Genomic DNA, 18,956 nt, shown 5'->3' on the forward strand with positions numbered 1-18,956 from the left:
TCTTGAATATATACTTTAGATATATGATTATGCAGATTGTCTACCTCATTCTGTTAGAAAGGTTAATGTAACTTTATGATTTTTTCTCTAGAGAATAATAAAGCCCACTATGCTCTTGACAGCATGGATATTGAAAGGTTTTAGAGTCCTATATGAATGATAATGCATCTGTCAAGTAGCCTAAAAATACCCTAAAAAAGCTGGCAAAATCAATTTGAATGAAAGGGGTACCTTATCCTATTAACATCACACACAGCAGAATGGTTATTGTTTTGGGAGCAAGTAGTACTATGTAATGTGTTGCATAATGTGGTCATTACCTAACTGCACCATCATGAATGAAACTCGAAATGCAAAATATTACTTGAGTTTACTTGAGGCAGGTGTTGAAAGACATCTTCTAACCTACATGTTCAGAGTGCTATTACAGAAGTTTGCCAGCAGAGGCTGCCAAGCTCACACAAATAGTCCTTTGGTGAAACATTTCCTGCTGTTGACCTCAACCTGAAAAAAAGCCAACAGAAGATAACTTTTAATAAGAGGGAACAGTGAGCAGTTCTTGGAATCGATTAGCTGCTTTCTGTTTCTGAGTGCTAATTGTATTATAAAGCTGTAATTGGAATCTTGCAGCTGTACGGCCACCCTGTAAAGATAACGAGGCTGGAAAGGTAATTACAATGAGACTACAAATAGTACCTTGTTCTGTGACTGGTAAGCTGTTTTTTCTTTCCTTGACTGGTTGAGTGAATAAGCATTTAAGTACAAGTTAATGGTTTTTTTAAGGACATCTGTGTATTTTGAAACTAATTGTATTGCTGCCTGTCTTGGTTGAATACTTTGTAGTGTTACCCTGTCCTTTGCGCAAGGTAGGGAGCATCCCAGCACATTGTGTGGAATGAGGTCAGCAGCTGTAGGCTGCATATTTGTGACTTTTACCTTGCACAGATTTTGTATTTTGTAGTCCTGGAAAATGACTGTCATGGTAGGTTTTTGCAGGAATTAGTTGGATGTAGCCCACAAGTCCTTAAAAAGGGTTTATGTACAGTTGTTGGCCAGACCAGTGTTGTTACTCTTTTTGTGTTTTTGTGTCACAGGGGCGATGAAAAGAAATACTGCTCTCTTTGGACAGATGGGCATTGGCATAGAGAAGATGTTGCTCCTAGGAAACTGTAATTTATAACAGATGTTACACTACCTTTGCAGACAACCAGCTGTGACCATGTAGTTGCTCAAATTGCATTGTATATTTTTACAGACCAGACGGTCTGTTTGCCAGCAACTGATAGACTGTGATGGCCAGGAATTAAGTCAATGACTACACCTATGCTGGATGGTGCTTCTTTCACATTTACTGTCTAAGGGCTGTTAATTACTGTTCTCATCGGAGAAGTAGACAGATTTCCAAAGCTCAGAAGAAACCAACTTCGTTGCTTTATGTGATTTGCTAGTGACATTGTGTAAGATAGGTAGTTTGCATTTCAGTGATACACAAACAATATTTAGTGCTACATTTTATGTTTCACACACATGCAAATATTCTGCTACATTCAGAGCCATCTATCAAGGCTTAGATTCCCTAGTTCTTTGGCTTTAGAAAGTCAAGATTCATGACTAGCTGTTTTTTTGGTTTCCTTTGAACCAAATACTGTTACTAGTGCACACAATATTTGGTGTCTATTGAGAATTTCCACTGCCTTTTGCCATCATTCCATTTTCTAACCTGCGGACACTGCCTTTTTTAAAGTCCACTGGTTCTTTCAAACTTCCATTGCCTTGCAAGGTTTTTTACAGTCTGAGATTAAATTGAGTATACTGAAACTTCTGTATTTCTTTAAGTTCCGTTTGTAAAGTTTTGATTTTCTGTTTAAGGTTTGCTTAGAGGGAAGTAATTTATTTCAAGGGATTAAGGGATTAAGTATTAGGTTAATTGCAGTGAACCTGCAACTGTAGCAAACCTACGAAGCTGATGGTAGGTAGCACAGTCGTAATTTCTTTGGATCATCCGCAATTGTCTGCTCAATCGTAAAAGAAAACAAAAACAAAGTTGGAGATTTATAAATTTATATATCTCATTTATATAGTGTATACTGTGCTAGGGATTAAGCATTGTTATTGTTCTACCAAATAGTAACGGAGTAATTCCGAATCAGAATATTTGAATCACGTGTACCAGTACGCGAATATTTTATTTTGTGGTGCTTAGGAGTTCTTATTTTACAATGTACTCTGAAATACTAAATCATCAGTTTGTTTTTTATACACATATATAGTATATTGTTTATATATGTAGGCAAATGTTAATGTTTTAATATTTAAGCATACATTTTTTAATTAAAAACTGCTTCGTAAGGGGGGATGTAACAATATGTAATATACCCACGGCAAGACCAATAAGCCTAAGCCCTGAAACAGCTGCTGTTGGTTTGAATTTGAACTTTTGGTGTATTACATTGGCTTCAGTCCTCGTTGATATTTGAAGCATACAAACTGCTACAAAGGAATACTCTACTGTATTAGCAATGTAGCTGTTGTCTATACTCTCATCCCCATCACTAATGCAGGCAAAGAAATGATCCTGTTCACATCAATAAATATTTTCTTTATTGTCATGACCATAACCTGAGATAGGCACAAGTAATAGGTTTATTCCATGCTGAAAAGAGATGGGAGAAAACACAACGTGTCGGCTGTGAAGCCTTCTTCAAGTGCGAGGGCCTGTCTTAGATAACCTTAGATAGGCTGGCAGTATGCATGGAATGCGAAAACCACCTTTTGCTTGTCTCTTCTGTGGCTTGCATATCAGTCCAATAAGAACCATCAACATCACTGTGGCAAAGTGCAATTCTCCGCAACATACACCAGCCTTTTCAGTACCAAAATTAATTTCTGTTTGCTTTCCTCAATATATATCTCATTATGTACTTGTATACTATAGGCTAGATGTGCATTTTTGGATGTAAAACTAATTACACCTTTGTAGCATGTGAGATAAGCCCATTGTATTGTATTTGTAATACTTATTTGACATTTACAATATATGCCCCATTGAAGGGTGCTTAAAATAATCACTCAGTGTAAATATTGGTTTGGTAACAAGCTGCTACATTCTGGGACTTTTAGATGTGTTAAAACTATGCATAACTAAGTGTGCTATTAATATTCATATTCTACAGCAAGTGTTACATATACTTCAGTATCCTCTACAGGCTATTAGCTGTTGCTCTGAGCTCATAGCAACTGCGAATGTTTTCAGAATGGATCTGAGGGCTAATTCCAGAAGCCAGGTTCATTACAAATGGTGTTTCCTTAGCAAACGAGTTTAGTGTGGAAGTCTATACTGACCGAAGATCATTCCCTTTTCTCTGCTTTCAAGTTTTTGCAGTTGACCCATTATGATTCATTGTCAGCAATTTGTGATTTGTTGTCAAGTTGAACTGTAGTGGAAGGGTCTCAGCAAAACTGTTCTCTGTCAAGCATCACAATATTCCTGCTCAGAAATGATTTCACAGTAACCGTTTCTGTAACTCCAAAAGAAGAACTGAATTGCTCCCACTTGACATTTGATTTTATGATACTTTAGTATAGTGGCTGTTTTATAAACACTGTGGGAAATAAGATAGATCTAGTTTCCAGCACAGAGGTCTTCTTATTGTGATTGTGAAAGCTTATGTCGTAGACAGTAGTTTACAAGTTTGACACATTCCAGTAGCTAATTTTATGTGGTGTTGTGTGCCAGTAACATAACATATTTTGGCAAGAGAGGATATTGTTGTTTATGAAAAACATCTACCATCCTCCTAATGGAGTTTTTGAACCTTGAATTTACTTTCAATCATGACCATGGTGTTTACAGTCTGTGGAAGACAAACAAGGACTGCTGTATGTTGGTGATTCTTTGTGTCTGTTTCTTACATTACATTTTTATTTGTAGATTGATAAATAATGTTTCATGTTTTAGGGAAGTAAAGGGATTTCAGCAGCCTAATAGTTTCATTATTGCATTCAAAGGGGACCTGCGCAGCTGTTTCTTAGGGTTATACATTTCAGGGTTATCATGAATCAGCAATGATGAGTGCATTTCATACCACAATGAATCTACCAAGTATACAGTAATGTGTACAACCTCCAATTTACATCACAAATGTATGCGTAGCACCATGTTGCTGTCATTGTATATGTTTCAGAACGAGGCAAGAAAACATCCAGTGACATCAGTGCCCATCTTTATTACTCATCTTTGGTCTAGTTGAATATCCCTTGGAAAAGGAAACAGTTTGACTTTCTGCTGATCTGACCCTTGTTTTGTGTGCGACTACTATGTTCTGAAACAGACAGACTTTTGACAGTGAGACACTGTTAGAAATATATCAGCGGGTTCAAAAAGATAAGAAAGGATTAATGTTAGGGGAGACCATGTTTCTTATTTGCTTGCAGTGACTAGTGAGCAGGAAGGGCTGTTTTCACGTCACAATTCGAGCTGTCGCCCAGCTTTTTGGCGAGACTGGCAAATTTTTGTCTGCCTCTGACAACATGGCAACCATACAGTACTTTCACAAAGTCCATTATTTTACACTTAATTTGAAATTTGTAAAATTTTGTGATGCTGTCAATCATTTTATTACTGAGCTTTAATAGCCGGCCTGAGAAATTGGGACTGCAGTTCCCATTTAAATTGGCATTGCTGAAACACTGCAATGTGTGAATAGATGGTTGGAAATAAAAGTGATTTCCTACTTGTACATTTTTAATTTGTTTTTAAATGCTATCGATTTTTTAATATATATTTGCATGTCTTTGTTTGGATTTGCCATGCTCTTACTAGGTCGTATAGCAGTTTAAACAAAGAAGCTTGTATTTTAAAGTCAACCGTAGTCTAAATTCTGAAGGTTTTTTTTTTGTCTTGTTCTTAGTGCTACACAGCTGGGAACTGGCAGACTGCACTTGGCCTGTAGCTGCTCTTGTCAGTTTTCTTAGTCCTTCACTGAGCCTTTCTTCTAGTCAGTAGCTTTCAAGACTGTTACCTCCTGCCGACTGGAAACTTCCTTTTACATGTTTTGGTTGCGAGAACAATCTCAACAATCAATATCCTTTAAAGTGCATATGGAGCAGCCTTTTTTCCATGTAACCCAAGAGGCGGCCAGTGTTGAAATGAATGTTTTCCCTAATGTTGTTCCAGCATTTTCATTTCTTCATCTATCACATTTTTGGTTGTAACAGTGATAATATGTATGCTAAGAATCCAATTAAATGATAAAATTCACAAGATTGAGAAAAGATTGAACTCTGTAGTAGCTGAACTAACATTTAACTGAACATATGTATTATGTATCATTATGCTGATTAATATTTGTTATCAGCAGTGTTAATCAACAGGGAGTCTGCTGTGATAAGCTTGTTGCATTACTGTCCACAGCTGGAAGCTATACAAGCTTTACGTCGGCGACACATTCAGATTCAAGTTACAGATCTTGTGGGATTCTGTCCCATTCCTCTCATAGAGCCTGTCCAGTCATGTTCCTGTACATTAGAGCCAGAGCCCTAGAAGCTTAATATCATCCCAGCTTATCCTACAGATGTGCATGTGCGGTGAGTGGGATATCCATGGCACAACAGTTAGGCTCCGTTCTCCCAAGAAAGTCATTGTTACAACAGCAGGAAGGCATGACTTGCCCCTCCTGGAATGTTGTCTCATCAGGATGGGTCTACTGGAAAGGCAGTGAACAAGGCTCTTGGATGAATGTTGCACCATGCAGTCAGGTTGCCGTGACCCTCTGCAAGTGGAGTGCTTCAGCACCTAGAACCATGGTTCAAAACCCTGGTTATGGGGGAACACTGTGCTGATTTTTATCTTTATCTTGTCTTTGGTACTTTCTTGATTAGTCTCTTATTTAATTTAGTTCTTCAGTCAGTCCCGAGTGTCATAAATGTCTTACTTCAAGAGTATTATTTCTAACCACTTCATTATACAGAACTTTATGCAACCTCTCCTCAGCTTACTTACCATGGGGCGGTGCGGTGGCTCTGTGGCTAAGGACCTGCGCCTGTGGCTGGAAGGTTGCTGGTTAGTATCCCGCGGCTGACAGAGGAATCCTACTCCGTTGGGGCCTGGGCAAAAATGCCCTTAACCCCAACTGCTCCAGGGGCGCCGTATAAATGGCTGACCCTGCGCTCTGACCCCAAGCTTCTCTCCCTGTCTGTGTGTCTCCTTGAGAGTAAGTTAGGGTCTGCGAAAAGACAAATTCCTGATACAAGAAATTGTATATGGCCAATAACTTGATCTTATCTTATAATTCCTGTTTTTAGTAGCTTTTACTACTTCAGCGTCAGACAAGAATCTTCTGTGCAGACTATCACGCTTAGACCTTCTCTTCACTAATGGTGAGGGAGAAAGACTTGTGATTCTCCAGATTGTGGCTTTTCACTGACAATGTAGGTTTGGCTGTAATACCTTGGTATTGCCGCTTTGAATGACCCAGTTAGAGTGTTGATGTAGTTCTCTTTCCAACATACTAATGACATACAAACATTGTTCTCTTCATAGGCAGTGCATGTCACGCCCTCTGCAGCCAGAGGGCGCTCCTTCTCTGTCCTGTCCCTAGTTCCCGGTCTGCTGTCCTTCCGGTCCCTCTCTTTCCCTTGGGCTATATATTTCCGGGTCTTGCACTCTGTCCTCGCTCAGCATTGACTTTCGGATGTCCTGAGACCCGCCTAGCACCAGGGCGCCCCACGTCCGCTCCCTGAGGGCATAGGTTTCTATACGGCATTCCCGAACTCTTTGCACTATTTTTCCCGTCTCGGCGCTACGCATATGGGTCTTTTTCCGCTCTCCTGCTCCCCACGGTTAGTCCCTTTGGACGTCCGTGACAGTGCATATTAGTTCCTTGAGTTTTCTTTTCTGATTTCACCAGACTTGGATTTCGACAGGCTAAATCACCTCTTCCCTCATCAATAATTAGCTTTCTCACTATTGAGGACATTCAGTCATGAATGATCAACTTTTCAAAAGTTTTTTGATGCTCAATGTATATTTTATTCAGAGTAAAATAAACTTAAAGCAATTGATGTATTTGAAATAATTTATGTAATGAGTACTCAGTATCATCTATATAATGCTAGTAATAGATCTACACTAATTGTTGACCTTTGCTTCTTGTGTGGATAATTGTGGCACATTAAAGATTAATAATGCTGCTTAAAATTCAGTTACATCTTTGCAAACATTAATCAAGGTGCATTCATATAGCTTAATTGCATATGTATGCTTTTAAAGCAAGGAAAGGAAACTTCTGGGAGTTTAACCAGTGTCATTAGATTTTTTTGCTTTATCTGATAGAATAAAAAGTGAAATTATACAGGTATTTTAGACCTATTTTATATGTGTATTAGATCCAAAACTGATTTAGCAGAGAATTATTAAATCAAACTTCATTTAAAGCTGCATCTGGATTTGTAGGGCTGGTAAAAGACCCAAGTGTAGTGTTGCATAGAAACCTTGGTCAAGATACATGGGGAAATTATGGAGCCAATAAGAAAGTGACTTTATCAAGAAATACATTTTTACATTAGAAAACAAAATGCCTTCCCTCAGCACATTGTAATTTATTAGAAAATCTAACTCTGAATTTGTTGTTTTAATCCAAAGAAGAATAGATGCTACTATAGTGCTGTATTTTACATCAGTGCACTTGTATTTTTTATTCATTTTTTAAAACGCTCATTCCATATGTTCTTGTATGCTACTTGTGTGACACTTTCTGTGCAGTTTTAAAAAGAATGATGAGAGTGCAGTGCTATATCCAATGAATCCTCCAATTAGAGGATTTTTTTTTGCTGACTTTATATGCCGAGAGGCATTGTCACTCACCGAGGTGCAAGATTGAGATTCTCATTGTTTGAATCCTTTCACATGTAATGCAGCACATTTTGTGTGCCTATCAAACAGTGTTCTGTAACTGACATAGAGGTGCATGATTCTGTACACTCAGTCTCCTGTCATCTATAATTTGGATGACAACCAGTGGTTGTCTGATTGTAGGCAGGTGTGCTAGCTTTATCTAACAACTTTGCTATCTGGAGCCTGTTCAGTATTCACCAGCACTTCAGTGCATGAAACCTGTCTGCCAGTAAATCTTGCTGCTAAGTTTTAGACGGCTGTTTAAAGAGTTCCATGTCAGAAACTTTACAAATGTGAGGAGGCTAATCAACTCATCTAGCTCATTTAGGCAGCCCTTTGATCCAAAAATCCCATCCAACCACTTCTTGAAAGAAGCCAGGGTTTCAGCTTCAGCAACATGCCCCAGTTGCTTATTCCGTCATTCTAAAACCTGTAGTGTAAAGAGGCGAGTCCTGCTGTGAGATGCAAGTGCACTTGTGCGTAGTTTACACCGAGGAAAACCTATGAGTGTATAGGTGTTTACAGAGGTCTTTCTTACTGGTTAGATAGAATGCAACTATGAATGCAGATTTAAAGGGATTGCATGGGGTCTGTGGGAATTAGATAAGATGTGCTGTGATGCAAAGTATTGTGGAAGACTACAACAAGCCACCCAGCCTGTCTGTTGAAGCTGATACTTCTATAAAAAAATGCCTGGATGAGACACTTGGATCGATTAGATACTAACCGCCAAACAAGTCAGACTGGACAGATTGCCTCCTTTTGTTTGTAATCTTTCGTATTTTATGTTATTTTTTATTTTTATATGGTATGCATGTTTAAATCATAAAAGATTTAAAGAGAGACAAATTCATTTTTACCAGGCATAAAGTAAACTTATTACGCTACCCAAGTGCAATTACCTTTAACAAAACTGTTGATTAAAGTGTTTTTTAGGCTATTAATCCCAACCCCGAATTACTGTGGTTACAAGGCCTAATTTGGTATCACCAAAATAAAACATTGTAACATTGTTTTAAATGTTAGCATCAAGAACTGTCAAGCTACAATAATATTGCACACCGTCTCCTGTTTTATTAATTTTATGAGTTGCAGAAGAGACAGAGAAATAGACAAGGGGCATTAATTAATTATTCTTTTATCCCTCTGTGTGTAATGGCAGCCGTTGGTTAACTGTTAACATGCTTATTTGATAGTTGTTTACAATGATGTTGATTTTATTGACCTTGATGGAAAGATAATTGCTTTTGATAGTTGTGTAGGTTGCAGAACTATACCACAGCAGCAAGACAAACCTATAAAATGTTTCTATGTAGCATGTTGTATTTTTCTGTTATCAGTCCTAAGAAATTCTAATTGAAGCAAAGTTGTCTGTGAAATGTCATGGTGTCTGACCCATTCCTAATCCTTGTGATAATGCCTAGCTTAAACCTGAGCACTGTGGTATGGTGTCACAAATAGACTGAGAAATCTCCCCGTTTCCTCATGGCCACACACCAGTCCATGGAGGTCAACAGCCTTTTCCATCCAGAAAAAAAGCCCCAAAAATCATAGCAGCCTGTTTCGGGGCCTGTGCACTAGTAATTAACTGCCACCGACCTTATAGGAACACATTCAGTTAAGTAATTTCTTAAAACAAGGTTGGGTTTTCCTAACTGTGAGTTAGAAGTTTCCAAGAAATTACAAAGAAAAAACAAAAGGTGTCTGTTAGCAGAGAGCAAAAACTGTTTATCATTTTATTCATTTTTAAAAATATTTTAGAGATCATTGGTTTTCATTCCCCTCTGATCACAACTACTTAATTGAATTGCTTCAATAAGTAGCCGGCTCACCTGTTTATCTAGGTATTAATCAGTTGCTAATTTAAAAGTACTTATAACATCTGCAGAATTATGTCTCTTAAGGCCTGGAGCTGTCCATCTGTGAGCTAATGGGTCAAACATGCAGTTAGTTGCTGTGGTATTCACTCCTGGGCCTGGAGAGCCAAACCTTCACAGTGGTAACAGATGCAGTACCCTTACTGGCTAACAGTGGAAACGGTGATAATATAGACTAAATCATTAATTCATTTGATGGAGTAAATAACACTTATGCAGGGGAAGATCATGTTGTTCTAATTGTCTCTGGGAGCAGATGAAAGAAGGTGTAAAGAGAATTTAACAGGAAGAATGGAAGAGTGGCCTGACATCTGTGCAAAATCATGTTCTTTCAGATAATGTTAATTCAGATATCTGAAAACCTGGTGGGGGCGTGTTTGTGAACGGAGAAAGATGAAAACCAGAGATTAAAAATAAATGGTATCTCTTTGAGCAAACTCCACTGAGCCATCTCCCTGCCTTTATTTCCTTTTATGATAGAAAAATATTAACCCTGTCGATTTTTTTATTTGTTCTTTTGATGCTCATACAAGCATAGCCTATAGATCTAGGATAAGCTGCTGAGTGTGGCTGTAGCACTGAGCACCCTGAATTCAGAAGAAGGTCCTTTCTTTTCATGTATCATAGTATAGTAATTCAAGATCTAAGATAATTTAATTTGTGTTTTACTTACACTGATTCAGTGTTAATGCCTCCTTCTTATTAAGTTTGGTTAGTGTTAAATCTTACTCCATGTTTTTGTATGATGTAAATAGAGTATTGCTTTAATGATACTTGAAATGCATAATATCTTTTCTAAAATACTTTTCTACTTTTAAGAATTCAAGCTGTGCTACATTGTTAGGAGCAAGAATGTAAAACTGCTTTACATTAATTTTTTCCTTCCTTCTGTCATTCTGGAAGGTGAAGTCTTTCTTTTAATAGAAACAGAACTAAAAAAATGTTAAGCATGCTAGAAATAATTTTAAATTATCTATTAAAAGTGAAACATGAGGTAGGCAGTAGGTTTTTGCCTTTGTGTGTTCTATTTAAACAGAAATAATAGTAATTTTATTATTAAATTATTATTATTATTATTTAGGTTGGATAATGTAGAGCTGCTAGAAGCAGGTGTGAGCCTGGTCAGTACCTGGATGGGAGACCTCCTGGGAAAAACTAAGGTTGCTGCTGGAAGAGGTGTTAGTAAGGCCAGCAGGGGGCGCTCACCCTGCGGTCCAGGTGGGTCCTAATGCCCCAGTATAGTGACGGGGACACTATACTGTAAAATAAGCGCCGTTCTTCGGATGAGACGTAAAACCGAGGTCCTGACTCTCTGTGGTCATTAAACATCCCAGGGTGTTTCTTGAAAAGAGTAGGGGTGTAACCCTGGTGTCCTGGCCAAATTTCCCATGTCTCCTAATAATCCCCCTCTATGAATTGGCTACATTACTTTGTTCTCCCACTCCGACGGCAGGTGGAGTGACGCGCCGGTTGGAAGTATTCTCAGTCGCAGTTAATGGCAACGTCAGCTCAAAGATTTGGTTCAAACCACCAAATGGAGACTGGTGTGCCGACAAGCGGACCCTGCTGATGCGGGATTAACGCTAGGAAAGAGAGAGAATGTAGAGCTGCTAGAGCATGTTTTTCTGAACCAAAAGGCAAGATGAAAGCTTGCATAAAATCTCATGATTTAAATGAATCATTAGCTATATGAAACTTATAAATTATTAGTGAACAGATCATTACTTAATTTTTCATGCATCATGCTTTATAGAGTCAGGCATTTTATTTGCTTAATAGGCTTTAGTGAAATATTTCATTCCTTTATTGAAGAATTGCTGCATTCAGTACTCATAGAATATTCTTTAAGTAGATTCAAGGAAACTTGATTTCACTTAGCAAAGTAAGGATTCTAAACAAACATTTTAGAATCTGACAACACCTAAGTTGCTGAAATGGGTTGGAGACAGCAGTGCAGGGGTTTGTCCCTGTCTACACAGATGTATTCAGTTTTTGATAAGAGAATCTGTTACAAAGCATTGTAAACTTTTAGATTCAAAACAAAAGAATTCAGGATTACAAGTGTGTTTGTAGTGTTCTATTTCAGCAATACAGTCAATAATTAGAATTTTGATGTTTTTATGTTTTATTTTTGTTTTCAGTCTCCTACTCAGTCATTCATTTTTGGAAGCTCATCTTACATGAAACAATTTCAGAAGAAAAGAAAGTGGTTTTTGGAGATAAACATGCAGTCAATATCTGTTTGGAAAATGAAATTCTGCCCCATCATCTCCTCCCGTGCAGCGTATCAACCTGAATTACTGAAGTAGTTAATGAAGTGTGAACTGAAGATAAAAAAACGTTATTGAACCTTAAAGCATCATAGACCTTCAAGTTCAGTTCTTGACACAAAGGCATCTGCTCTTCAAGCTCTGAATGTTTTTTCAGTAAACAAGTGCACAGCAATTGGATCCAGACAGCTCAGATATACAAGCATCAGCCCAAAGAACATTGTGCTGTGTTTTCATAGGCCATATATTTCAGAAAGTCATCAAGACCTGTGTTTTGGCATCTTATCTTCCAGCAGCACATCTCTGTAGTATTCTTCTGATCAGACTCTTTGCAACTTTTTGTGTGTATCTTGTTAATTTTGTTAGATATATATTTTTGGCAGATTTCCTGTGCATTTCCTTTTTCAGGCAACCAGGTTCAGATACCCAGTATCTTTTTCTGTAAGCCTTTTTTCTGTGTCTGTTCCTTATGGTGCAGGAGTCACTTCCTTCTGCAGTACCTGTCCTGAATGCACTGTATGAGTATCATCCAGAGGCTGGACACAGCTGTTACTGCTAATGCACCATGACAAAGGCACCTAGTGATATACAGGGGGTTGTTGTTGTCAAACATACTGCAGATGGATTCACTGACACATCTTCTGGTACATCTCTACCAGACTTTTTACATCTAGAGAGGCCCCTGACGGACCTTAGTTGGCACATGGTACTACGCTTTTTTGAACACGCCCTTTCCATTCCTGCACTCTTCAGAAAGGTTTTTACTGAGTGAGCCTCTCAGGAAGACTGTAAAACAAAAAAAAAATTAATTGGATTAGACCACAAAAACATATTGGCTATCTTTCACTGTGTGCTACTAAATGAGAAAAAATAATGACTCCTTGCCATATTTTATTCCTTGATTTATATGAGAAATTTATGACATATGGAACATTAACCAGAGCTTCATTCTGGATTAGAAACTAGTTGGCTACAACCTTAGGTGTTGGCTACAAGCTTAGGTGTTTACTCGCTCATTTTTATTTTGGAACAGGGATTTTGATAAATTTGTCTGCTTTACTTTGATTTGCACTAATTCCTAATAAATATTTGGCAATGAATTTATCAGTAGGTCCCACCAATCTGTGATGAAAGCAGGGAAATTTCTAGATAAAGAAAGTATTAATATAATGCAGCCTGCTTTTTCTGAGATTAAGACTGCTTACTAGTCCATCCATTTTGTAACCTGAATTCATCCTATTTAGGGTTGTAGGGGAGCCAGAGCCTTTCCTGGCAAGCAAGAGGCACAAGGCAGGGCACAATGGACAGGGTGCCAGCCCATCGCAGGCTACACACAGACACATGCACACCAGGGCCCATTTTCCCCAGTTACCAATTAACCTTACAGTATGTCTTTGGCCTGTTAGAGATAACCAGAGCATCCTGCACAAACAGGGAGAGCAAATTCTACACAGATAGCATCCCAGGTCCAGACCTGAGCTCAGGGCCCCAGCTCTGTGAGGCAGGAACGCAAACCGCTCTGCCACCGTCCCACTCTACTAGTCTTCCGCCATTTTTTGTCTAATTAGCTTTGCGCATTTTTCTGCAGTCCAATCCATAGATTCACTAATGTCTTTGCATCCCTGAACCAATTACTATCTTCTCATGTTTTTGAGAACTTTTACCTTTAGACTTAGATGTAGAAGTGAGATGGCCAATTATATTATTAAGGACTCTGTATACCTGGGGAGGGTACATGTTTCCTAGTGAACTTCTGTATTGAATATTTTGTTTTTTATATTTATTGTAAAAGCTTCAAAACAACAATTATACTGGAATCAATATCAGTGAATGGTCTCTCCTAATATCTTTGTACCCCTAAACAAATAACATTTTCTCTTTAAAATGTATATTACAGACATTTATAAGGAGGTCATAATGTGTGATAGAAACCAGTTTTGTCACTCTTAAATGTACAAAGAAACTAATGTATTTCATATACAAATACCATAAATGAATATATTGTGCAAGTTAAATATGTAGTTTTCTCAGTAAAAGAAGGAAATGACATTAACCATCACACTTTAATTTTGTACAGTATTTTAATGTTTTGTACTGTATTTTAAAGTTATCTGTTCAGGATTGCAGAGTGAATCTTAGGATTGCAGTCAGGTAGAATGAACAACATTGATCTCTTCCCTGGACTCTCTGTACTTATTCGGTTTCTGATTTGAAAAGTCCATTGTTAGCATCATCCATTAACTAAATGTTAGTATTTGTGGACTAGTTCTCTCCTAGTTTCGCCAAACCATTAACTCTGACAGTTGATTCAATAAAAGAATAAAAGTGCTGATGGTACGAAGATGTATTGAAAACTGAATGTTAGATGCAGTGGAGGACCTAAGTCTATTAGTATCATAAACTCTTCTTCAACATATCTACTCTGTTGTACAAAATACCACCCTCAATTAGGATGAGGTACAATATGATTGGTAAATCAGTGCAGCAAAAAATTCCCATGATGCTTCTTAGCTACCAAACATTACTTATTTTTATATTTCGTTTTATAGTATTTTTTGATGGTAATGTTTTGTATAACTATTTTCTGGGGTCCAGCACAAGACATTTAGCATTCTGAAGCTTCTGCTTCAGTATGCAGTTTTGAGAGGTTGTAGATAAACACTTAATGCATTTTTCATTAATTGTTGAAACAAGAACCATTTGTTTTTTGTCTTTAATGTGTACAAATAAATGTTACTTTGCTTGTAGTAGTTTGTTGTACTCTATATAAAGTTGTCTGTATTGTGTATCTCAAAAGCTTTCTGAAATATACTTTTCCAATATTTGTGCTTATTTGTTTTAGCTTTTCTGGGAAAAGAGGTTGAAAGGCTTGCGGTCATGTGATGTAACAGAAGAGGTTCTGAAAACCATGGAGCTTCCAAAGGGTCTACAAGGTATGATTTTTTCCTTACCTCATTCCCTCTGTATAATTCAGTATTATGAATTTCTCAGGTCGTTGGGTTAGGTCAGTAATACTCAGATTCCTTTATGAAACAACAGTAGCACAACGTGGTCGTTACTTATTTTTGTTATGTTTTAAGTTAGTCATCTAAAATGGTTTCAAGTGCCATTAAGTCTGTCAGATCTGTGCATAAAATAAAATAAAAAATCAGAAATGTTGTTGACTAATTTAAAGAGCTCTATTCGCAATGAAATTCAGAAAATATTTTTTAAAAATACTTTTTTGAATATTTGGCTTCAAATCCGTCCAAATAGTTCCCTAATTAAAGGCAGACAAAACGTTACTAAATGTGCAACCCTATGGCATTTAAGACCTGTGACAGTATTGAAAGATGTGCCTTTGAGTTTTCAGGAGTTTTGAAGGATGTGCCTTTGAGTTTTCAGGAGTTTTGAAGGATGTGCCTTTGTGTTTTCAGGAGTTGGTCCAGACACAACAGACGAGACACTTCTGTCTGCCATAGCCAGCGCTCTGCACACAAGTTCCTCCCCAATAACAGGCCAGACGTGTAATGCTGTAGAGAAGAACCCAGCTGTGTGGCTAAACACATCGCAGCCCCTCTGCAAAGCCTTTATTGTCACAGATGATGACATCCGGTAAGCCCCCAAAAGATGAGAAAAACAGCAAAGGCCTCATGTTGTTCATCATTGCTATCTGGCTAAAATGATCTAATTTTTCCCACGTTACCCAGTGTGCTATTAGAAGTTTCCAGATGATCTGAGTTGAAAATCTGCACTCTTGATTTGTGAGAATTTCCTGTACCTTAGGTGGCTTCCACATTTACACGAATTAACTTGACTTGAAATTACCATCTTCTGTTCAAAGGGAGTCCTGCCTAGTCCCATTCTTCGGGGTACAGTATCTCATACACATTATATAATTGGATTGGAGTAAAATGAAGATCATGTACTTTTATGTACTAGAGGCAGTCTTGTACTACAGTGGACCCTGCCAGCACAAGTGGTTACCTCTGAGCAACATTGCATCAGATACAGTGACATGAAAGTACTTTAGTATAGATTAGAATTAGCCATGTCATAATCACTCCTGTCTAACATTTAGAAATATTAATCTGTGCATACCTGCTCCTGACATTCCTCATGGATTCATTTCAAATCCTCTGTGGATTATAATTCATTTTTTATGTTAAGCAGCACAACTCCCACAGAGACAGAATTTTAATAAAATACCATTTAACCATGGACCCCCCCAGGAAGTCTGACATCCAGGTCTTTAAATTTGTCTACAGGCTGGTAATTTGGATATTCATGACTGATATGAGCACCTGTTTATATTTCAACAAAATTAGCAGTGCTGCATGCAATGTGTGAGCGTTGGAAGTAAGTCCGTAAACCTTGAAAATCAATGCTCAAGGCGTTTCCAGATCATAATTAATCTGTTATGGGAACGATCCTTGTGGGAGCACATTGAGCTCTGTAGCCCAGGTTGCATGTCAGGGGTATGTCATCACCCGAGTGTGACCAGGGTTCCAGAAGTGGCAACATTTGGCAAATTAAAGTAGCTTCTACCCATTGTGATAGAACCACAGCACTGCAGTTCACCTGGGGTTTCACCTATTTCCCACAATAATATTTCTTTAATTAAAATATTTACGATGATGTTATGAGCTGCATGATAACATGGGGATGATTTAGAATTGTTTTCAGGTCTGAAATCTCATTTTTATTTCAAAATATGACTGGTTCTGTAGCTTTTCCACATATGACTGGTTTCGACTTTTACGTAGGTTTGACACTTATCTATTTTAATATTTTTCCTGCCATTTCTTGGTCTTTAGTGATTTGTGGTTATTGTGCCATTAATGAGGTTTTCTCGTGTTATATGAATTGCTCCAAGATCAAATATAGACTTTATGTCTGTTGCCTTGTAAAAGTGGTAGTGCAGGATCTTCAAATTTCTCTTTATAATGAGAAAAAAGTACTGTCCAATATTGGAGTCATTTACTGCAAAACAGTCACTATGTGCTTTATGCTCTTTATACTGTAAGCCAAGATTACTTTTATTTTCAGTCTATGGTTTAAATTACTTTAAGGAATGATATTTCAGAAATGGTTCTCAGCTGCTCTGAGTGTGAAATTGTAAATTTAATGCTATGTATGTTTTTTTTTTTGCTGTAAACACTGATGAACGTCCTTTGAACTCAACAGACGGTGCTTCGTTGTAGCTTAAAAAATAACAAGAGAATAAAATACAAAGATAAAGCTGGTCCTGTTTTCCACAGCTGTGGTGAAGGATAAAACAGTGTTTTTAACCTCTCAGGTTTGTTTTATATGGAGACTGTGCTTTGATTCTTAAGATCCGGAGGAATTGATTTCAAATCCTTTAACAAATGAAACCTCAACGGATTTTCTGTGAAGAATCTGAAAGTGACTCAGAACCCAAACCAGTGCTATTAGACCTCTTTCTCTGCTCTCTGATTTATATCTTGGGCACTTGTTAATTGGGCTGTGCAGTAGATTTATATTACGTATTTCATTTCCACTGAATATCGTTTCCTAGAAAAAGTGCTTCAGTGCTCATATTTGGGTATCATGCTTTTAAAAACTCACATAAGTGACTATAGTATAGTTTCATAGTGACCTTTCAACCCCCAAGTTGTTTTTCTCTCAAGGCATGCACTGTTCTTTGACTCACAGTAACACAGGGGGCAGCAGTGGGCACTCACAGTGGGCAGAAGAATGAAATAGTGTTTAGGCCTCTGGACTCCTTACCAGAGGGTTTGGATTAAAAAAAAAACACAGTATGTTTTTTGAATTCTGAAATGTTTATATATTTTGTTCAAATACTTTCAATAATATTGCAGTATATTCTGCAGTTCATTTTAGAGCAGTTCAAGGAGATGTGTTATGTAATAAAGATGGCATGAGCCATGTGAATGTTATGCAGAATGTGTTAATTATAGGAACCGTATACTTTTCTGTAGCGAAATTTACTCTGAGGTGAAGAGTAGGAAAGTACTAATTTGATGTTCCACTAGAAGGCACTAGAACCGTAGTCATAGTGCCTCATTGCTGAATATATCAAGCATCCATTATGAGAAGAAATAATATTTTTTGGGGAAATATAATGTCCTTGCTTGCCAAAATCCCTGGTTCGTTCAAACTTGTTAACAGAAATGTACATAGCATGGTTTACAGACTTGTTAACAGAAATGTACATAGCATAGTTTACAGACTTGTTAACAGAAATGCAGCCTCATTAGCCACGGGTGCTCAGAGTCCGTTAACAAGATATGTAGCTGTTTTTTTCCATTTTTTATTCTTTGGATTTTCCGAAAAAATATTTAGCAAAACCTGAAATTGTATACTTCAGCTTTAGTCTTTTGATAATATGGAAAATAAAGATCTGGTGTAGTTCCTAAGCTGTGAATTTTTTTAAAACGTATTTTGTATTCCAAAAGGTAAAGGAATATAATTGCATGAGCTAATAAAATATGCACTTAAAATCAACTTACAGTTTATCTATTTAGGGAGAATGTCAATTTTCTTTTTATAGAAATGTATTGAAGAGTTAAGATATAAATATTTTAACATGTCAGGCATTCAGACTGAATTTGAAGTATCAGAAGTTGACTTTAGGCTGTATTTTGAGACTAATGATACTAAAACTTAAACCTTTTCTGTTACACATTGCATGTTAAAAGTCCACTCCCAAACATCACAACTGAGCAGCCAGACGCACCCAGACTCTTGTAGATTTAGGTTTTATGTAAATACTTTTTGAAGTGGGGGAGGTTGATTGATGTGTAGACATAGCAAATATGTCATTGCGTGAGCAGTTGTAGTTTGATTTTTTTTTCCTACCCACTGATTCATACAGTATCAGTACATATTAATGACCAGTGATTTAACTTTTTACACTTTTGCGAGAAACACCCTCTTCTGTAATTACTCAGG

General features: G+C 37.4%; 1 protein-coding gene across 4 annotated transcripts in view; it reads left to right on the plus strand.

Annotated features, from left to right (window-relative positions):
* Window positions 1-18,956, plus strand: part of mbd2 (methyl-CpG binding domain protein 2) — a 55,701-nt gene that overhangs the window by 27,000 nt on the left and 9,745 nt on the right. For all 4 annotated transcript variants that reach the window (XR_016090871.1, XR_016090872.1, XR_016090870.1 and 1 more), the window contains exons 4-5: window positions 14,884-14,974; window positions 15,458-15,635. Coding sequence is in view for 1 of the 4 variants with exons in the window: in XM_088912087.1 (XP_088768213.1) it covers window positions 14,884-14,974; window positions 15,458-15,635 (269 nt within the window). In the remaining 3 variants the exon portion in view is untranslated. The remainder of the gene's footprint in view (window positions 1-14,883; window positions 14,975-15,457; window positions 15,636-18,956) is intronic.

The sequence above is a fragment of the Atractosteus spatula genome, chromosome 3, assembly GCF_055471065.1.
Source record: "Atractosteus spatula isolate fAtrSpa1 chromosome 3, fAtrSpa1.hap1, whole genome shotgun sequence".
Classification (NCBI taxonomy): domain Eukaryota; kingdom Metazoa; phylum Chordata; class Actinopteri; order Semionotiformes; family Lepisosteidae; genus Atractosteus; species Atractosteus spatula.